This window comes from Eubalaena glacialis, chromosome 6, assembly GCF_028564815.1.
Source record: "Eubalaena glacialis isolate mEubGla1 chromosome 6, mEubGla1.1.hap2.+ XY, whole genome shotgun sequence".
In the NCBI taxonomy this organism is placed as follows: Eukaryota; Metazoa; Chordata; class Mammalia; order Artiodactyla; family Balaenidae; genus Eubalaena; species Eubalaena glacialis.
In genome coordinates this window covers 134,305,851-134,328,993 of record NC_083721.1, presented here as the reverse complement: position 1 = coordinate 134,328,993, position 23,143 = coordinate 134,305,851, and the positions used below count along the sequence as shown (strand labels likewise).

General features: G+C 38.7%; 1 protein-coding gene across 1 annotated transcript in view; it reads left to right on the top strand.

The window, feature by feature from the left end:
* Nucleotides 1-4,603: 4,603 nt before the first annotated feature.
* SRPRB (SRP receptor subunit beta) overlaps nt 4,604-23,143 on the top strand; it is a 31,658-nt gene continuing 13,118 nt past the window's right edge. Inside the window, exons 1-5 of the mRNA XM_061194654.1 lie at nt 4,604-4,804; nt 5,364-5,458; nt 6,308-6,385; nt 9,522-9,604; nt 18,550-18,686. Of these exons, the coding sequence (XP_061050637.1) occupies nt 4,651-4,804; nt 5,364-5,458; nt 6,308-6,385; nt 9,522-9,604; nt 18,550-18,686 (547 nt within the window). The 5' untranslated portion in view covers nt 4,604-4,650. The remainder of the gene's footprint in view (nt 4,805-5,363; nt 5,459-6,307; nt 6,386-9,521; nt 9,605-18,549; nt 18,687-23,143) is intronic.

Below are 23,143 nucleotides of genomic sequence, written 5' to 3'. Positions count from 1 at the left end.
TTTGGTTGCCTTCATTTTGGTGGTGGCACCTCTGCGGGACAAAATAAAAATAAAAGCTATTATTGGTTTTGTCTTTTAAAAACTTCATTTTTTCCCTAAATGTTTGGTCTGGAAGGACTAAATACATGTGCAACTAGCCCTTCCTTCAGAGCTCAAGATTCATTTGCTCTTTTCCATAGCCATACCTCCTGGGTACAGTCCAAGTAGGAATTCTTTCTAAAAGGGGTCTGCATGGTCATTATAATATAATCAAGTGTATAACGCTGTGTGTGTGTTGTGTGCGTGTGTGAGTGTGTGTGTTGCTGGGGAAGGGGAAGGAAGGAGGATGCAGAGTAAGTATTGAGATGGAGCATTCAAGGCAGTACAGAAAATGAATATAGACAATTTACACATTTAAAATATTTTTCATAAATTTCATCAGGTATACGTGAAGTCCTGACTCTTACTGCTTGGAAAAGTGAATCACTGGAAACTCTTCTTGCTAAAAATCATCGCTTGACCCCGCCTCCCATGGCAGTCACTGCCCTGTCTCCTCCCATTCTTAGTGGAGCTCCTGAAAGGTGGAGCCTTATTCTTCCCACCCCTCACTGGTTATTAATGGCTGAACACAGAGAAATCAGTCTTCTGCTCCACTCACATCCCTGCAGCTACTCGGGTCAAGGTTACCACCCACCTGCCAGCCACCAAATTGGTGAAAACCAATTTGTTCTTTCATCCTTGAGTCTGTTTACTAACTTCATATGGCTGACCACTCACCCTTCCTTGGAACCCTCTCCCAGCTTCTCTGACACAGCAGCTCTTCGCTTTGCTTCCTACCTCTCTGTCCTCTTGTGGTCTTACTATGCAGTTCTGAAAAGTAGGGTAATCTTCCCGGGGTTCTTCTCTTCATCCAGTGCTTTTCCAGGCCCTCTGTAAGCAATGAGAATGACTCCTGGGCATCTACATCTATTGTGCTCACCCCTGCTTCCAGCATCCCACACTCACACCTCCTCCTGCCTGTGCATCTATACGGTCGAGTTCGCACAGCCATCGGAAGCCCAACAGACAGAAAAGTGAGGTGATCATCTTACTCCTTCCCTCTCCTGCTTCCCTAATCCAACTATTGTTTCCATATATTTCATACTGGGTAAAGACATGGTCTGCTACCCACTCACAGGAGTCATAAACTGAGGAGTCAAATTTCAATTCACTCTTTCCCCTCATTCCACATCCAGTGTCAGCAAGTTCTGCTGATTTTGCCTTCTAAACAACTCTCCAGTTTGCCCCTTTGTTTCCTAACTCCTCTATTTACACTCTGGGGAACAGCTGCAGGTAGGGGGTTCTGAACACAACACTCCACATCTCTCAACTTTCTAGTAACCAAGGAAACAGACCCTGGGTCCACTTTGCAGACCAGACCTGATGTTCACCTTTTTACATACAGCCCTGCTTTGCTTTGAGTCTAGCAACACTCTGCTTTATGTAATATCCACCTAAACTCCACCCTGACCTCAAATCCTATAATAATTCTTTCTTTTCCTTTGTTTGGTGAGATGCCCCACCATTCCTCTGGCGTGTGGTCTGTCTTATTGCAATGAGCCAACAAAAATAATTTGTCTATTTTTATTTATTCCTCCCTCTAGACTGCCTTCTTGTCAGTATATCTGTACAGAGAAATGTCTGAAGTCATGTTCACCAGATACTATTGGTATAAAAACTAAGGTGATTTGTGTCTTTCTTCTTTGATCTTTCATTATTTCATTATTATATTGAGCTTTTAATATAATAAATGTCTCATTTTAATTCTTTTTTTAAAAATCCTCCATTTTTTCAAAGAAACAGAGTTAAAGAGATAAGCCAGAGTAGGGGAATCACATGACTGGTGTCCTTGAGTCTGAGATAGGTTCCATTGTGATTTGGAGCTGCTGGGAACAGGAGAGAAAAATGTGTCCAGTGAATGAGACATTTTAATTAATGGAAGAGAAGAAAAAATTGTCTATGTTGGCTTTGTTGTAACTCTCCATCTGCTGTTAAAATCAGGGAGCAGAGCACTTTCAGCCAGCAGCAGTCAGTGTCTGCAAGTCCTTCCTTGACATCCATCCCCACAGAGCTCCTGAGAGCCTGCGGAGTCCCTGAGGCAGAGACGTGAGAGGACAGGAAGCCTCCGATGCCCTTCTCTCCTGCTCTCATTACTGAGAATGGCAGCACCACCTTCTAACACGAGGGTGGAAGGTGTGCACATTTCTTCTGCCTTCATAATACCCAGGAAACAAACTGAAAAACAGTATGACCATGTCTTATCAAACCCCTGCTTCCTCATTCCCAAATTTCACCACCAACACGGCACGTGTTCACTCACATAGCTCTGACTAAAAATCCCTATACACTGAGGACATTTCTGGTAGGTGTTCTCCGTGCCCGGCCCTTACTCCTTCCCTGCATTTTAAGTCCCCAACAGAAGTTATTATAAAGGAACTGTGTGTGTGTGTTTGTGTGTTTGTGTGTGTGTGCATGTGTGTGTGTGCGTGCGTGTGCGTGCGTGTGTGTGCGTGTGTGTGTGTGTGTGTGTGTGTTGGGTGGTGGATACAGAGCAGGGATCAGGACCATAAGAAAGAAAAGAAATAGAATGTGGTAAGATTACTGTCAGTTCTGACAGTTTTAATTCATAATGCTAATTTAAAATATAGTAGTTGGTTTACTAACTTTAACCTCCCATCCTAAACATCCTTCCTTAATCTGGAGTCCCTGTTGCCTACCTTTATCAACGAAATGCCTGGAAAATGAATTCTACTGTGTTAGAGCATATAGTCAAGCATAAAGGAGCCCGACTGCCTGGAATCAGTGGGTAGGTTACTCAACCCCTGTCTCAGTTTGCCCTCTGTAAAATTGGGATAATGGGTCATTGGGAGGATTAAACAAATTAATAAATTTAAAGTATTTAGAACAATGCCTGGCTCTAGCAACCACTCATTAATGTGAGCAATTATCCTCATTACCTCGTCTCCCCCCGCCCCTCCCCGTTGTTCCCCCTGAGCTCACTTTTCACTCAACCCTTCAACCTCTGCTGCAGAGATGCTGCTGACCACTTCCAGGACACGTTTTACTCCTGTGTCGCTGACCCTCCCTTCTCAGGCTTCTTTGTGGGGTTCCCTCTCCTCCTCACTCCCCATGTTCTCCACAATTTAATGACCGCTTGTTTACATATGACTTCCAAATGAAAATCTAGCACCTATTGCTGACTTCACATCTGTTTACTGTATCACCTGCTTGATATACGATTTCAGACTTCCCAGAGGCATCGGAAACTCCATATACACAAAAGAGAGTCAGTTTTCATCCTGGCTATGTCCCCAGCTCCAAAGACCCTTCAACTGAGTTCTCTAATTCACGTTAAGCACTTTGATCTTCCCAGCAACACACACCAAGTGCTTCAGATGCAGTCTTGATAGCTCTCCTTCTCCTTAACTCAGCTTATCCAATTAATCACTAAATCCTATATATTTTCCTTCTAAATATCTCTCATGTCTGTGCCCTCCTTTCCACTTTCCACATTTCCCTGGTTCAGACCCTGTGCATCATTTGCCAAAACACTGCAACAGCCCCAGCTGGTCTCCCTGCCTCCAGTCTTTTCTCTCTCAAACCATAGTTCTCCATTGATCTGCCAGTCATGTATTTCACTCCCAACTGAAACTTCTTATTGCACGCTAGGTAAAGTCTAGGTTCCTCAGCATAGCACAGAGTCCCTTCATGTCTGGTTTTTGCCAACATTTCCTGCTTCATCTCCTGCCACTTCTGCTGAAATGACACCTGCTTAATGACAGAGACTGCAAACTGGCAGCCCCTAGGCCGGCTACTTCTGACCCGATGAGGTGTTTTATTTGGGCTACAAGTTTTCATTATTTGCTGAAATTTAAAAAGTGGAAAATTTCCCTTAAAAACCTTTCTTTCTGGCTTCTCTTGAAAAACTGAAGAACTGGCCACCTTGCTCCCACATACCTGCCCGGCAGAGTGGTGGCTGCCCCTTTAGGGCAGGAGTGACAGTTTTCAACAGGCCCTGCCCGTCCCATTGACTTTCTTGGCTGCTTCCCTTAACGTAGGTATCTCAGTTGCAACCCTCGATTTACAGTGTAGGGACACTGAATTGCTCTTTTCTTCTGCACAGAGCACCCTTTGTCCTGTTTCTCCTGCAGAGGCTAACTCATCCTTCATGGCTCAGTTCCTGTCGTTTTCTGCATTCCCATACCGCACCTTACATCTTCTGTCACACCTCGTGCCACGTGATTTTCCGATGAAATGTTTGTGTAATGCTTGAGTTCCTCACAAGACACCTCACCTCACGAAGGGAGCGACTAGAAATCCTCAGCAGAGATTTCTTGAGCCATTCATTTTATTCATCCATCATTTTTCAACAACCATGAAAAGAGCGGCGACATCTGACTCATATCTTGAAGGATGAGCATGTCACTCATACCTGTGTCTAGCAGCTCAGTCTTCCGACGGGAGCGCAGTGTCCAAGAGAACTACAACTACCATCAGGACCTTCGGGATCCCGGCCTCCGAAGGAGGAAATATAACTTAGGAACTACCACTCCCGTGATGCTCCGCTTCGCACGCTTGCGCAGAGCCGAGGGCCACGTTGCTTTTGCGGTGCCGGGTAGCAAGGTCTCAGCCATGGCTTCCGCGGACTCCCGGCGGATGGGGAATGGCGGCAGTGTCGGGGGCGCCTTCCAGCTCTACCTGGACTCCTTGCGGCAGGAACTGCGGCAGAGGGACCCGACGCTGCTGTCAGTCGTGGTGGCGCTCGTCGCGGTGCTGTTGACGCTGGGTAAAGAGGCGGCCGGTAGATATGGCGGGTGCAGGGCTGGCGGGGATCTGAGCTTGGACTGGGCTTGTGCAGACCGCGGACGCGGAACGGACATGGCACCGGGGGGGCGTCTAGAGAGGGGGACTCACCCCTTATACCAACCTGCCCTCCTGCCTGAAGCAGCAGGAGCGCAGCGTTACTAGCCCCTGTTCTGCCTGAGCGCGCCGTTCTCTCCCTTCCATTGCTCTTGCTACCAAGACTCAAATGGTCGTCGCTCCAAGTTTGAGCATCCTATGTTTGCGAGCTGGGCGCTGGGGATACAAAGCTAATAAGCATGATTGCGCTTGAGGAGTACACCGTCGGTGTAGGGGGTGCAGCTGCCGAAAAATTGACAGTTGATAGTGGCTGGCACTCAGCGGAGTCCCTAAAACAATAGTGATTATAATGGTGGTAATAACAATGGAAGTAAGTTCCAGGTGAATGAAGTGTTCTGTGGTAGACTTAATTTCCCACAGCCCAACCATACATGCATATTGTTGATAATCAAGGCATAATTCTGGTTGTTTTCTCTACTCCACAGTGTTCTGGAAGTTCATCCGGAGCAGAAGGGGCAGTCAAAGAGCTGTTCTTCTTGTTGGCCTTTGTGACTCCGGGAAAACATTGCTTTTCGTCAGAGTAAATGCTTTGATTTACACCTCTTAAACTTGATAGGAAATTTTAGGGCACCCCATTATTCCTGTCAGGTGTACTTTGGAAAAGAAGCTGTGCTGACAAATTGGGGAGTTAATTCTTGAATCACTTGGTAGGACGAAAAGACTCTTGAAAAACTCTTAAACTGGAATTTCTTGACCATTTCTGTTCTCTTGTACTTGCCAGATACTGACATTTAACCCTTATCCCATTTAAGGGTTTTATATACTAACTGCTTTCATGTCATGGCTAAGGATGCCAGAACAGCTGAAGAGATAGAGGGCAGTAATCTGTATACAGTGTATAATTCTTCTGAGACTTTGTCAAAGAAACTTTTTTAAAGGGTGATTCTTCTTCTGCCTATTGGCTACTTAGGCTTCTTTTCACTAATATTTATTTTGAGTCCATGTAGTATTTTTAAATGTTTGGTTTTTGCTACAGAGAGTAGCAGAAGTTTTCTTCTTATTACTCTTCTTTTTGAGAGTATAAATTATTTCCCTTCCACTTTGATGATTGTAAATGTTTATGGAAGGTCAGTAAATTTGACCACTAACCATTTGAAACTATTATTTGAAAATAATAGTTTAAAAATAATAGTTATCCCCCTCCTCTTGTTAACGAGAGGGGAATAAAGTTTGCAATTAATAAGATTTTTCTACAAGCAAAGAAAGAAAAAAAATAATAATATGGTCCTTTTCAGCTATTGCAAGCAACATTCATTTATTTGACCTTACACCTAGGAGAGTTAGAGCAAAGTTACTTTCTTTAGGTTTGCTATTTATATGTTTACTCTGATCTCCCCCATATTGTGTTTTGTTTTGTTTTGTTTTACAGTTGTTAACAGGCCTTTACAGAGACACTCAGACTTCCATCACTGACAGCTCTGCTGTCTACAGAGTCAACAATAACAGGGTAAGAGGTTCCTAGAATGTGGGGAGTCTGACAGTTTTACTTTACTTCGGTGTGTCAGGAAAAGACATTTCTAGGATAAATTAGTCTGAGGGCATAGGTACGTTCATAGCTTATTTTTATGGATAAATATTGTGCATGTGACAAATTCTTCTTTTGACCATCCAAGCAGTGGACTTAATCATGCCCTCCCCTGCTTTGTTGTACCTTATGCACACTGATTATTTATTCGTTTTTGTTTCTGTGTCTTCATTCCAACTTTACCATGAGTTCTTAAGAGTGAGCATTAAGCCTTTTTCTTTAGTACATGTATATGGGACAAAAATTCAAAAGGTTAAAAAGGATATTTGGTGAAAAGTAATTTTGCCTTTCCTATCCCTCCTTACAAGTCTTCTCCTTGGAGGTAGTAACTTACCATTTTCCTGTATAGCCTTGCAGATGGTCTATGCTATACAAACATATCTGTATATCTTTACTTTTCTTTTTGAACACTGTGTTCTCCCCCCTCCCATTTGTTTTTGTTTTTGTTTTTGTTTTAATTTAACAATATAACTGATACAGCTTGGATTTGTTTTCATTTTTTCTTCCTCATTTGCATACATAGTACTACCAGGTTGATTTATGACCTGCATAGTATTCCATTATGTGGGTGTACCATACAATTTTTTTTTTCCTTTCTTAAAGCCTTTACTTTTGAGACATGACAGAAAAATCTTATCGGTACACATGGAAAAGTAGTACATGATCACAGTTGAATGTGAAGACAGTATAATCAGAAAGCTTTTACTCCTGTCAACTAATGTTGAGTTTTTATTTAATAAGAGCCCTATTAACAGACATTTAGTTTTTTGGTTGTTACAATCTTGCTTTTACAAACAGTGTTGCAGTGGATATCTTATGGAGTATACATGAGTATATTTTAAAAACACCAATAAGGAATCGTGAGAAGGACTTTTATGTACCTGTATGGCCCCAGCATGTAGATAGTGACTGCCAAGCCAATTATAATGCTTAATAAGTATTTAGTGAGTGAATGGAAGGAAGGTGGGTGCGTGTGACTGGTTGGAGGTGTTAGATGTATAGATGGATGAATTAGAATGGTGATTTTAGAGACTTTTTCTCCTTCTCCTTGGGTCTTCCCCACCCCTGCCCCACCCTTTTCTGGTACCTCCATTATTAAACATTGTAAGCAGAGATAAAGAGACATCCTTTTAAATGTCTTAGAGGTATTTTTTTCTTTTTTCAATAATGGCGCTGTTTCTGACTCAGACCTTTTTAAACTCCCAAGGATTCAGATTTTGAAATTTCAGATTTGGGAGATCTTGAATTCTTGGGGCACTTGTACTAGATATTTTAAGTGGAGTATTCCAGGGTATGCTTTAGACCTGTACTTTCCAACAGAGCAGCCACTGATCGTGTGTGACTGTTGAGCACCTGAAATGTGACCAGTCCAAATTGAGGGCTGCTATAAGTATAAAATATACATCAGATCTTGAAGACTTGGGATGAAAAAAAGAATGTAAAATATCAATTTCTTGAATTTTTTTTTATATGTTAAAAAGCTAATTTAGATATATTGTGTTATGTAATACATATTTTTAAAATTTTACCTATTTCTTTTTACTTTTTTTTTTTTTTTTAAATTTATTTATTTATGGCTGTGTTGGGTCTTCGTTTCTGTGCGAGGGCTTTCTCCAGTTGCGGCAAGCGGGGGCCACTCTTCATCGCGGTGCGCGGGCCTCTCACTCTCGCGGCCTCTATTGTTGCGGAGCACAGGCTCCAGACGCGCAGGCTCAGTAATTGTGGCTCACGGGCCCAGTTGCTCCGCGGCATGTGGGATCTTCCCAGACCAGGGCTCGAACCCGTGTCCCCTGCATTGGCAGGCGGATTCTCAACCACTGCGCCACCAGGGAAGCCCCTTTTTACTTTTTAAATATAGCTACCAGAAAACTTAACATTACAAATAAGACTTGCATGTTTCTATTGAATATGTAAAACATCCCTCCCTTCTTTTTTACTTCTTTTCCCACCCTCTTTATGTTTTAGATTTAGTCTCTCAAAATAGTAACGTATTTAGTAATGTACCTTATGGATTGTTTATAGTATGGTTGTGGTGCTGATTATGAAATGTGATAGGGGTTCCCAACCTGAGGTCCCTACACTACCAGTATAAAAATAGAAAAAAGGCTAATATACTTTGTGTATTACCTATAAAAGATTAAACAGACTAAGTGACGGGTCACAGTGTATCCAGCTGTAATTATGTCAAATCTGTGCATAATTCTGACTCCCTTCTGCTGAATAGTGGTTGAGGCTGGCTCTGGAGAAGGTAGAACATCTGAGAAATGATCCATGGGTCTGATAGATGTACCGGGGCTATACCCGAGAGTCTTAGGATTGAGCATAGCCACATCTGCATTGAACCTGAGCTCAAGAATGAAGGCCTGGCATGAATAGCATGTAAGTGGGCACTTAGTCTGCTCCGTAGCAGCATAGCCCCGCCCTGTTCAGTGATTGTCACCTGGATCAAGAATTGACAAAAAATATTGACAGAGTTGGAACAAATAAATGGTGTGTCTAGTGGACGTATATTTTAAAATTAGATTGCAGTAGAAATATAAAAGAATGTTTTGTTTTTATAAAGGTTGGGGATCCCTGCAGTGGTAACATGTTATACGATAAAATGTAGGTTCTTATATTATTTAGTTTGTGAATATTTATTACTGTTTTTCACATGTTTTTGCTTTTATTCATACTGGTATATTTCCCAGACTCAGGTGGACTTTCCTGACTTCCCCATACAGGGTCAGGTTTCTCACGTACCCTCAGAACATTGATCAAAGTTGTAATTTTGCATTTACATGTAATTTTACATTGTGTTGACCTTTATGATTATATTATAAGCTCTGTTAGGGCAGGACCATGTTTTTGTCCATTGTTAAATCTCCAGAGCCTTCACTCCATGATTTATAAATAGAGGATGCTCTGTGAACATTTGTTTGATTCATTAATCAGTTACAGTGACCTTTTTTGATTCATTAATTGGGTACCATTCTGATACCTGCGATCTGCTATGAAAGATTTATGTTGTAAATGTGAATCCGGACTGAAACATTAATATTATTGCTGGCATCCTTAGGGCACTAGCCTGACCTTGATTGACCTCCCTGGCCATGAGAGCTTGAGACTTCAGTTCCTAGAGCGGTTTAAGGCTTCAGCCAGGTAAGTAGGAAGTGGGAAGGGCTTATCTGAAATCTGTATATCAAGGCCAACCATGTTGTTTGCTCTCGTGGTATTCTGGAGGCAGCCTGGTATCCTGGAGTGGAAAGAGCATGGACCCTGGGGTCAGCATTTCTGGGTTGCAAGCCCACCTTCACTTGGATTATATGAGATAATATTTGAAAATATTTCTCAGAGTGTTCAGAAAGTGTTTACCCTTATTATGATGTCAGTAAATTTTTCATTTACTCTGAGGACAAATTTAATAATGTATAGAGCTATTAAAATCTGAAAAAAGAATTTTTAAGCTAGGTGGCATCTGAGAAGATATTAAAATCCAACATTATATATTTCTATCCTTAAATTATCTAAAATTGACTTCTGAAAAGTACAGAAGAATATTTTCATATTTCTTTTAGTATTGTCCTAGTATTACTGACTCTTATTTCCTAAATTTCTTGTGCTTCAGCTTAAGATGCTTTATTCTTGTTTAGTCTCTAACACTGGTAGGAAGTTGAGGAAAATCAAAATACCACATTTCATTTATTTTAAGACACATTTTAATATCTGTGAAATTGGAATGCCACTTATAGTTAATGGTGTCATAGTTTAATTGGCAGTATTTTCTTTCTTAGTTGAACCTGAAATAATATGTGTTTTAATTGATGGACTCTGGGTTGATGGAATGACGTAGTTGTTTCTTTCCTTATTTTTGAAGGTATCTTGTTTTGTATTGTGTTGTTGCTTCTTGGCCCACAAGGTGGTGGTGATGAGCAATCTGTCATAGTTGAGACTGTTACTTGATTTAAAAAAAATAATAAACTATTTTTAGAGAGTTTTAGGTTCACAGCAAAATTGAACAGAAGGTACAGAGATTTCCCATATAACCCTGCCCCTGCACATGTCTAACCTCCCCTGTTATCAGCATCCTTCACCCCAGTGGTTCATTTGTTACAATTGATGTACCTAAATTGACACATCATAATCGCTCAGTCTGTATTTTACATTAAGATTCACTCTTGGTGTTGTACATTCTAGGAATCTGAAGAAATGTACAATGATATGTATTCACTATTATAGTATCTTAGAGAGTAGTTTCACTGCCCTAAAAGTTCTCTGCTCTGCCAGTTCATCCTTCTCTCCCCTAACCCCTCACAACCACTCATCTTTTTATTGTCTCCATAGTTTTGCCTTTTTCAGAATTTCATATAGTTGGAAACATACAGTATGTAGCCTTTTCATGTTGGCTTCTTTCACTTAGTAATATGCATTTAAGTTTCTTCCATGTGTTTTCATTGTTTGATAGCTTATTTCTTTGTAGTGCTGAATAAGATGCCATTGTTTAGATGTACCACAGTTTATTTATCCATTTACCTATTGAAGGACATCTCGGTTGCCTCCAAATTTTGGCAGTTCTGAATAAAGCTGGTTTTTGTGTACACATAAGTTTTGGGGTAAATATCAAGGAGCACAATAGCAGAATCATATAGTAAGAGTATGTTTAGTTTTGTGAGAAATTGCCAAACTCTCTTCCAAAGTGGCTGTACCATTTTGCATTCCCACCAGCGATGAATGAGAGTTCCAGTCACTCTGCATCCTGACCAGCATTTAGTGTTGTCAGTGTTCTGGGTTTTGCCATTCTAATGGGTATGTAGTGGTAGCTAATTGTTGTTTTAATTTGCATTTCCCTGATGACATATGATGTGGAGCATCTTTTTATATTTGCCATTTATAAGTTATTTAAATCTTGTTTGGTGAGGTGTCTGTAAAGATCATTGACCCATTTTTTAATTAGGTTGTTTGTTTTCTTACTGTTGAGTTTCAAGAGTTCTTTTATATATTTTGGGTAACAGTCCTTATCAGATATATCTTTTGCAGATATTTTCTCCCAGTCTGTGGCTTGTTTTCTCATTCTCTTGATGTTGATTTTTGTAGAGCAGAAATTTTTATCTTTACTGTAGTCCAGTTTACCATGGATTCTTTTCATGGATTGTATTGTATCTAAAAAGTCATTGTCAAACCCAAGATCATCTAGGTTTTCTCCAGTGTTATCTCCTAGGAGTTCTGTAGTTTTGGTTTACGTTTAGGTGTGTGATCCATTTTAATTTAATTTTTGTGAAAGGTGTAAGTTCTGTATCTAGATTCATTTTTTTGCATGTGGATGTCTAGCTGTTCCAGCACTATTTGTTGAAAAGACTATCTTTGCTTCATTTGTTGCCTTTGCTCCTCCATCAAAGATCACTTGACTGTATATATGAGGGTCTCTTTCCGGACTCTGTTCTATTGATCTGTTCTCTCACCAATACCATGCTATCTTTGTTACTATAGTTTCATAGTAAGTTGGTAACATCAGTTCTCCAACTTTGTTCTTCTTCAGTATTGTGTTGACTATTCTGGGTCTTTTGCCTCTCTGTATAAACTTCAGAATCAGTTTGTCAGTATCCACAAATAAGTTGCCAAGATTTTGATTGGGATTGTATTGAGTCTATAAATGAAGTTGGGAAGAACTGACATCTTGACTCTATTTAGTCTTCCTATCCATGAACGTGGAATATCTCTCCATTTTTCTAGTTCTACTTCAATTTTGTTGATCAGAGTTTCATAGTTTTCCTCATATAGATCTCGTATGATTTGTACCTAAGTTTCATATTGTGGGATGCTAATGTAAATGGTATTGTGTTTTTAATATCAAATTCCATTTGTTCATTCCTGATATTTGGGTAAGCAATTCACTTGTGTATCAACCTTGTATACTGCAACTCTGCTATAATCGCTTATTACTTCCTGAGCTTTTTGGTTGATTTTTTCAGATCGTCTACAGTCATTTCATGTGCGAATACAGACATTTTTATTTCTTCCTTCCTAATCTATATACCTTTTATTTCCTTTTGTTGTCCTAATGCATTAGCTTGAAATTACAGTACGATGTTGCAAAAGCATTGGTGAGATAGGACATCCTTGCTGTGTTCCTGGTCTTAGCAGGAAACCTTTGATTTTTTTCACCATTAAGTATGATGTTAACCATATGATTTTTGTAGATATTCTTTATCAAGTTGAGGAAGTTCCCCTCTATTCTTAGTTTACTAGGAGTTTTTATCATGAACGGTTGTTTGATTTTGTCAAATGCTTTTTTGGATCTATTGATACGACTGTGTGATTTTTCTTTTTTAGTTTATACATCAATGAAATGATTATGTTAATTGATGTTTGAACGTTGAACCAGCCTTTCATACCACTTGGTTGTTGTGATACTGTGATTTATAATGAGAAATGCATATTTGGTCTTCATCCCTGTTTCTGGCACAGAGCTCATAAAACCCTTAAAATTTCCTAAGTGATGAGAGTGATAAAGGTGTCTTTTGTTATGTTTTTGAGGTGAGTTTTGGAAAGCACCTAAGGATGGGGGCTGGGTGCCAGGAGAACCAACCATGTGATTAGAGAGTTGGAACTTTTCATTCCCATCCAGGGAAGGGAGAGGAGAGAGGCTGGAGGTTGAATCAGTCACCAGCGGTCAATTGTTCAGTCAATCACGCCTATATAATTATGCCTCCATAAAACCCCAAAAGGATGAGGTTCATAGGGCTTCCAGGTTGGGGAACCAGAATGCTTCCACGTGCCACCCTGCAGGGCCCAAACTCCATGGGGACAGAAGCTCCTTTTTCAGGACCTCACCATATGTATCCCTTCATCTGGCTGTTGATTCATATCCTTTAATATCTTTTGCAATAAACTGATAATTTAGTGAGTTAAATGAGTTTCCTGAGTTCTGTGAGCTGCTCTCACAAATTAATTGAATCCAAGAAGGGGGGGTCATGGGAACCTCTGATTTATAGCCAGTCAGTCAGAAGTACAGTTAACAACCTGGACTTCTGACTGGTGTCTGAGGTCCCCGCTACCAAATTAATCAAACCGAAGGAAGGAGTTGTGAGACCTTTGAGTCTGTAGCCTCTTGGTCAGAAGCACAGGTGACAGTCTGGGCTTGTAATTGGCATCTGAAGTGGAGGGCAGTCTTGTGGCACTGAGCCCTTAACCTGCGAAATCTGATGCTATCTCCAAGTAGATAGCGTCAGAATTGAGTTGAATTGTAGGGCACCCAGCTGGTGTCAGGAGCATTGCTTGGTGGTGGGGGAAACCCCCATCCCGCACATTGGAATTGGGTCCAGAACCAATCATGGTGTATAATTCTTTTCATACATTGTTGGATTCGATTCGCCAATATTTTCTTGAGGATTTTTACATCTGTGTTCATGAGATATTTATCTGTAGTTTTCTTGTAATGTCTTGGTTTGTGTTTTAAAGTAATGCTGGCCTCATAGAATGAGTAAGAAAATATTCCCTCTTTCTATTTTTTGAAAGAAATTGTAGAGAATTTGTATATTTTCTTCCTTAAATTTTTTTAAATTGAATATATTTGACATATAACATTGTATAAATGTCCTTAAACATTTGATAGAATTCACCAGTGATCCCACCTGTGCCTAGTGCTCTCTGTTTTGGAAGGTTTTTAATTATTGATTCAGTTTCTTTAATAGATACAGGGCTATTCAGATTGTCCGTTTCTTATGTTAGTTTTGGCAGATTGCGTCTTTCAAGGAATTGGACCATTTCATCTAGGTTATTACATTTTTGGGCATAGAGTTATTTATAGTGTCCCTTGATTGTCCTTTTAATGTCCATGAATCTGTAGTGATATCCCCTTTCATTTCTGATATTTGTAATTTGTGTCCTCTATTTTTCTTAGTTAGACTGGCTAGAAGTTTATAAATTTTATTGATCTTTTCAAAGAACCAGTTTTTGGTTTTGTTGATGTTCTCCATTGATTTCATATTTTCTATTTCGTTGATTTCTGCTCTTTTATTATTTCTTGCATTTACTTTAGGTTTAAATTACTCTGATTTTTCTAGCTTCCTAAGGTGGAAGCTTAGATGATTGATTTTAGGTCTTTCTTCTTTTCTAATAAATGCATTCAATGCTATAAACTTCACAGGGTATAGAATTCTAGGTTTTGGGGATTTTTCTCTTAACAGCTTAAATATTTCACTTGACTCTCTTCTTGCTTGCATGGTGTCTGAGAAGTTGGATATAATTCTTATATTGCTCCTCTATAAGTAAGGTCTTTTTCCTTCTGGCTTATTTTGGGATTTTTTCTTTATCTTTGATTTTCTATAATTTAAAAATGATATGGCTAGGTATAGTTCTTTTAGCATTAATCCTGCTTGGTGTTTTCTGAGCTTCCTGTGGTTTCTGTGGATCTGTGGTTTGGTGTCTGACATTAATTTGGGGAAATTTTCAGTCATTATTGTTTAAATATTTCTTCTGTTCTTTTCTCTCTTTCCTCTCTTTCTGGAATTCCCATTACATATATGTTACACCTTTTGTAGTTGTCCCGCAGTTCTCAGATATTCTGTTATGTTTTTTTAAGTCTTTGTTCTCTTTGCTTTTCAGTTTTGGAGGCTTCTATTGAGATACCTCAAGCCAGAGATTCTTTCCTTCAGTCATGTCCAGTCTACTAATAATTCCATCAAAGGCTTTCTCCATTTCTGTTAGGTTATTTTTGATCTGTAGCTTTCTTTTTAGTTAATTCTTAGAACTTCCATCTCTCTCCTTACATTGCCCATCTGTTTTTGCATGTTGTCTACTTTATCTTTTAGAGCCCTTAGCACCACAGTCACAGTTTTAAATTCTTGGTCTGATCATTCCAACATCTCTTCCATATCTGAGTCTAGTTCTGTTGCTTGCCCCTTCTCTTCAAACTCTTTTTTACTTTTTAGTATGTCTTGTAATTTTTTCTTGATAGCCAGACACAATATACTGGGTAAGAACTGCCCTTAGTAACGTGGTGAAGTGTGAGGGGAAAGGAAGTGTCCTGTGATTAGGTCTCAGTCTTAGTGAACCTGTGTCTCTGGACTGTGAGCTTCATACTTGATTCTCAACTGATTCCTCAATAAGTTGTATTTTTCTGTATATATGTGTTGTTCTCTCCAATTTGGGGGGGAGTGATTTGCTGAATAACCTCACTTCTCTGATGAATCTAAGTGCTGTTGATTTTTCAGTCTGGTTAGCTTTTTACTTGTTAGAATGCAGTGGTGACTTCCAGCTTCTTCATGCTGGACTAGAAACTGGGAGTTGTGCGATTTTTTTTTTTTTTTATTCCTCAAACAATTGATACAAATCTAGAACTGGCAAATTTTGCTATAATTGGGTTTTAATTTCTAATTAAAAATTTTTTTCCACTTTCAATTATAAATTTTTTACAATTCACAGTGTAATTACTCTTTGATCCAAGTATTTTGGGTAGCTAAAACGTTCAAAGTATGTAAGATACAAATGAACTCAAATCATAATCACAATAAATGCAAATTCAAAAGACATTTACTTCAGTGGACCCTTGAACAGCACGGGTTTGAACTGTGTGGGTCCACTTATAGGAGGAATTTTTTCATTTAATATGTACTGCACAATCTGTGGTTGGTTGAATCTGGCAATGCCAAACCTCAGATACAGAGGGCCGACCGTGAAGTTATACACAGATTTTTGACTGGAAGGTCAGGCCTCTAATCCCCACATTGTTCAAGGGTCAACTTATAGTATATTGATCTGAGACTTATAGTTTTTTAATCCTACCTTTTTTGGTTAATCAAGTTTCCCTAATCTCATTTTTTCCCCCTCTGCTGGTTTGAAAGTATGCTATTTTTTCATCGTTACCCTCTACTCTTTTTTTTTTAAACTTTGATTACTTAACAAAAGTTTAAAATCAATAATATTAGTATTCTTTCACTGAAACTTAAAATACCTTACTTTGATCTTCCTCACATCTTCCTTTCATTTTATTTTTCTTTCTTCTTTTTTAACACCCAACAGTTACTAATTTTTTTCTCCATCATTCAGTGATCACCTAGAATTACCAGGATGTTTATGGATTTCTTTTTTCTCCATCGCTTCTTGCCTCTTACTCTTTCCTTTTGATTCAATTTTCTTTCACGTATATCTTTTGGATATGTTTCCAGAAATGGTGAATAAGAGATAAAAGTTTCTCATCTTTTGTTCATTTGAAACTTTTTTCATTGGCCTTCATTTTTGAATAACTATTTTAGCTGAGTATAAAATCCTGGGTGGCAGTTATTTCTGTTTTCACATTGAAGGCATTACTCCTGACTTCAGGTATCTGTTGTTGTAGATGAGAAAGCAGTGCTCAATCTAATTGTCATTTCATGATACAGAATCTATTTTTTTAATCTTGTATTCAGGGGTAGATTATGCTTCTGTTCAGGGGTGATTTAGCTTTGTCATGGTTGGGATTCAAGTGTACTATTTCAGTTGAAAGATTTGTATCTTCAGTTCTGGAAAATTCTCAACTGTATCTTTTTAGGTAGTTCTATTTCCAAATTCTCACTTTCACCTCCTGGAACTCTTATTAATAACATTATTGAACCTTATCATTTCTGCTCTTCTTGTCTCTTCTCTGTCATATCTTCCAAGTCTTTTTACCTTGCGTATAGTTGATATTTTTGTCTTTATTTTGTAGTTTATTATACCCTTTTCAGCTGTAGTATTCTCTGCTTAACTTTTCCATTGGGTTGTTACTAATTTTGTTCTTTACTTGTAAAAACATATCTTTCAAAATCAGCCTTTTTTTAGTACTATCTTTATTCTTTTATTATGGTGTCTAGTATTCTTTTAAATAATTTAAAATATTTTACTGATTGCTTTATTATTTTTAGTTTTGAGTGCTGATTAATCTGTCTTTGTGGTTGTCCCTCATAATGGTTTATTTACTGTGCTTTGTAATTTTGATCCAGAACCCCTGTTGAAGGGGATTAGATTTTGCTGTTGATGTTGTGGTTGCTGTTTTTTTTTTTTTTTTAATTGCTTTAGGTTATGAAAGCCTCTCTCCAGAACGGGTTCATATTTCCTTCTGTTGGGGGCCATAGGAGTTCATTGAGTCTGGCCCAATTTTTATATATCTTCCTGCTTGGGGATCTTACACCATGAGATAGTGTAAGTTCATACCCTGTTTCTGTGTGTGGCACAGGAGGCCTGGTGATTCAATTCTTCTTGGATTATTTTCCCACACCGCTGTCTGTTAGACTGCTTTTAAGTACTAGGCTTTGCACAGAGTGTTCAGTTCCAGCTTTCCAACTCCATGTTGGCTGTTGCACATCTCCTGGGCTTTCAAATCCTCGTTCCTAAAGCCTATTATCTGCTGTTTTCCTGGACTACTTTGCTTTAGTTTTGATATCTCTTTATTTCTGGCACATGATGATTCTCACTGTTGCTGCCTTAGGTTGGGCCCTACCTGGTCACTCTGCTTCTAGTTTGATTATCCTCTTAGTTGTATCTGTCTTTCATTTAGGCACTAATATTCTTTGTAAGACAGAAAAGCATAAACTCTTTAGGTCAGTGTGTTGCACCCCTTTGCCGTCTGACCTGGTTTTCCTTCATTTCCCCACCTACCTGTGTATTAGCTTACCTTGAGTTCTCCAAGGCATGTTGTTCCACCACTTTGTGCCCTGCACATACTACTTTCCAGACAGTCTTTGCCACAGTAGTATTTTGTCTGGCTAAAATTCACTCAACTATTACATCCTCCTTTAAGTCTTCTTGACCTGGTTTCATGTAAATTATCTTCCTCTTTGTTTCTATTATAGCAGGTACAAGGTCTGTCCTAGTGTTTTATCACATGGTTTTGTATATGACAATTTCCTGGACTTGAGGGGAGGCATCATTTTCTATTGTCTTTTTAGATACAGTCATTGAAACATAGTAGCACTAAGTAGTCCTTTGTTAAGTATTTGTGTTGTATGATTACTTGTGCAGACATCTGTATGTGAGTTTGTTTTGTTTTATTCATTAGGATTGAATTGGGCAAAATTAAGGATATCGTTTTTCAATATAATGCTGCACTATTGCATGCTCACATGGCAGTTTTTCTTTTTTTCCTCCTCCAGGGCTATTGTGTTTGTTGTGGATAGTGCAGCCTTCCAGCGAGAGGTGAAAGATGTGGCAGAGTTTCTGTATCAAGTCCTCCTTGACAGTATTGGTCTGAAGAACACACCATCATTTTTAATCGCTTGCAATAAGCAAGGTACTATCATGTTTTCTGGCAATAATAGTTGAGATTTTTCTGGGATTGCTACTAAGAATTAATACAGTTATCTACAATTGTTATTACTGAGGATGAGAGACAATTGCTAATGAACTATAAATTAAGGATTTTAAATCTTAAAATTTATTTATACTCCAGCATTTTCATTAGTCTCCCTTACCAGGCTGTTCTAAGGAGTGACAAAGGAGTGATTATTATCATTTATTCTTTGATACAGTGTTTTATTTTTAATCGTAAATCATTTTAATTTACCAAGTTAAGTTCATCAGATTGACAGTATGTCATATCAGATACACAGTTGAGGAAGGACAGGATGGAGTCTCTCCTTTTAAACAAGTTTGCCATCTAGCACATTTCATCAAGGAGAGTTTGCAGAAGTGTTTTTCTTTAACCTCATAAGAATGAAAAATATTTTAGTCTCAGCCAGTAAAACTAGGCTTCAGTTTTATTACCTTTAAAATTAGATTAGGAGTGATGTCAGCATCATGAGGTGTGAGACACCTTCTTTGTCTCTCCCCTTCATTCTACAACTAGTAAAACATCCAAAACTCAACAAAGGTTCCTCTGCCCAACACACTAGGATGCTGGAGAGATCCACAAGTCTACTTCTGAAGGTGGGTGGACTGGAACACATAGAGGAGGTAGAACTGGGGGAACAGTGGAAGAATGTCTGCAGTCTTAGCCTCTGGCCACAGTGGCTGAGCCTGAAGCCCCAGAGAACCCTATAGCAACAGGGAAGACAGCCTCCTGGCCTCCAGCCTCCTGGCTGCAGTAGCTCCTTTGGCCACAGGGAACCCCGCAGCAGCAGCAGTGGTGGGGCCTGTGACCCCAGTCCCCTGGCTCACAGCAGTGCTGCACGCAAACCCGACAACCCCAGATGTGGTGAAGGTGCCCATGACTCTGTCTCCTTCACTTCTCCCCACACCCCCCTCCAGCAGCAGTGGCCACCCAGGCCACCCTGGAGCTCAAGCAGTGACAGTGAGGGTACCAGTGACACATCTGGCAGAGGTAGTAGAGGGTGGAAAGTGCCAATTCTCAAATATAGTCAGAGGCAGCTCAGGTAAGAAAAGCCAAAAACTTGTGCTATAGCAAGAAAAAGAAAAGAAAGGCCTCTATTTTCCAACTTGTTGAACTGTAAGAAGCAAGGAGAAAAAAAAAGCTTTACCTACATAAGAAAGGTATTTGCTACTTCAAATGCACTGGCAGAGGAACAGTTTGTCAAGTACCATGTGAAACCACAGTACACGGTGTCACAAAAAGAAAATGAGAGTTCTCCAGCAGCCAAACTTAAGTCATGGAAGATTGCAATCTAACTGATAGAGAATTCAAAATAGCTGTTATGAAGAAACTAAAGCTACATGAGAACTCAGGAGGGCAGTTCAGTGAGCTCAGGAATAAAATTAATGAACAGAAGAAATACTTTACCAAAGATATTAAAAGTCTAAAAGAGAACCAAACAGAAGTTCTGGAGCTGAAGATGTCAATAAATGAGATGAAGCATGCATTAGAAAGCACTGGAAATAGAGCAGACCATATGGAAGAGAGAATTAGTGAGCTTGAAGATAGAGATCTAGAAATGATTCAAGTAGGAGTGGAGAGAGAACTAAGATTTTTTTAAAAATAAAATTTTATGAGAACTATCCAACTTCATTATCCTTCATAAAGATAATGGTTATCCCAGAGGAAGAAGAGAAGGAGAAGGGAGCAGAGAGTTTATTTAAAGAAATAATAGCTGAGAATTTCACAAACCCAGGGAAGGAACTGGATATACAAGTCCATAAAGTTAAGAGAACATTTAATTATCTCAATGCTAAAAGACGTTCTTCAGGACACATTATGTTAAAATTGTCAAAATTCAATGATAAAGAATTTTAAAGGCATCCGGAGGAAAAAAGACAGTAGCCTACAAAGGAACCCCTATTAAGCTATCAGCAGATTTCTCAGCAGAAACTCTATAGGCCAGGAGAGGATGGAATGGCCTACTCAAAATATTATAAGACAAAAACTCTGCCAAGAATCCTTCCAGCAAAGTTATCCTTGAGATACAAAGGAGAAATAAAGACGTTCCCAGACAAAAGCTGAGGGAGTTCATTACCACTAGACCTGCCTTACAAGAAATGTTGGAAGGAGCTCTCCTACCTGAAACGAAGAGGCAAAAATACACAAAACTTTGAGTAAGGTGATAAATAGATAGAATCAGAAAATTGCAACTTTACGTCAGAATAGGTTGTTAAACAATTACACCATAAAGGTTAAAGGGGAGAAAGCAGTAAACATAATTATAGCTACTGCAGTTTGGTAATGAACTCACAATATAAAAAGGGATAATTTGAGATGACAAAAATGTAAAAGGAGAAGAGGAACAGAACCCATATAATGGCAAATGAAGATAAGATCCTATCAGCGGAAAAAGGACTATTTTATCTATGAGATGTCTTATACAAACCTGATGGTAACCACAAAATATAAGTCTAGAGCAGAGACATGAAACTAGGAGGAAACTAGTAAACCACCAACTAAGATGTCAGGCAGAAACAATGGAGATACAGAGCAACCAGAAAACAAAAGATAAAATGGCAGTACTAGTCCTCGTTTATCAATAATCACCCTAAATATAAGTGGATTGAATTCACCAATCAAAAGACACAGAGTGGCTGGATGTATTAAAAAACAAGACCAACTATGTCCTGCCTCCCAGAGACTCATCTCAGCTCTAAAGACAAACATAAGCTCAAAGTGAAGGGATGGAAAATGATACTCCAAGCAGATGGCAGCCAAAAGAAAGCAGGTGTAGCTATCTCAGATCAGATCAAATAGTCTTCAAGCCAAACAAGAGAACAAGATGGACTTATATAATGATAAAGGGGACAATCCATCAAGAAGATGTAACATTTATTAATATATAAGCATCTAACATAGGAGCACTAAAACATGAATTATTAACAGACCTAAATGAAGAAATTGACAGCAATAATAGTAGGGGAGTTTAACATCCCACTTACGTTAATGAATTGATTATCTAGACAGAAAGTTAACAAGGAACCATTGGCCTTAAATGAAGCATTACATCAGGTGGAATATACACACACACACACACACACACACACACACACACACACATATATACATACATACATACATATATACATATATATAAATAAAACAGTCCATCCCAAAGCAGCAGAATACACATTCTTCTCAAGTGCACATGGAACATTCTCAAGGATAGACCATATGCTGGGACACAAAACAAGTTTCAATAAATTTAAGACTGAAATCATATCGAGCATCTTTTCCTACCACAAAGATTTGAAACTAGAAATCAACTACAAGAAGAAAGCTGAAAAAATCACAAATATGTGGAGACTAAACAACATGCTCCTGAACAACTATTAGGTCAATGAGGAGGAAAGGAGGAAATAAAAATACCTGAAGATAAATGAAAATATGGCATACCAGATCAATAGGATGCATCAAAAGCAGTACAGGTTTATAGCAATACTTGCCTACCTCAAGAAACAAGAAAAATCTCCAACAGTCCTTACACCTAAAGGAACTAGAGAAAGAATAAACTAAGCCCAAAGTCAGTAGAAGGAAGGAAATACTAAAAGCCAGCAGAAATAAATGAAATAGAGACTAAAAAGATAACAGAAAAGATCAAGGAAACTAAGAGCTTGTTCTTTGAAAAGATAAACAAAATTGACAAACCTTTAGCTAGACTCACTAAGAAAAAGAGGAGGCTCAGATAAATAAAATCAGAAATGAAAGAGGAGAAATTACAACAGATCCCACAGAAATACAAAGGGTTATAAGAGAATACTGTGAATAACTACACCAACAAATTGGACAGCCTAGAAGAAATGAATACATTCTTAACACTCAAACAACCTTCCAGGACTGAATCTTGAAGAAACAGAAAATCTGAACAGACTGATCACTAGTAAGGAGATTAAAACAGTAATCAAAAACCTTCCAAAAAAACCAGAAGTCCAGGACCAGACAGCTTCACTGGTAAATTCTACCAAATGTTCAAAGAAGATTTAATACCCATTCTTCTTAAACTCTTCCAAAAAAGTTGAAGAGGAAGGAACACTTCCTAACTCATTTTATGAGGTCAACATTACCCTGATATCAAAGCCAGACAAGGATAACACAAAAAAAGAAAATTACAAGCCAGTATCTCTGATGAACATAGATGCAGAAATCTTCAACAAAATATTAGCAAACCAAATAGAACAATACATTAAAAGGATCATACACTGTGATCAAGGGGGATTTGTTTCAGGGTTGCAAGGATGATTCAACATCTGCAAGTCAATCAACATGATAAAACATTTTAAAAGTCATGATCATCTCAATAAATGCAGAAAAAGCATTTGACAGAATTCAACATCCACTTGTGATAAAGACTCAATAAGTTGGGTATAGAAAGAATG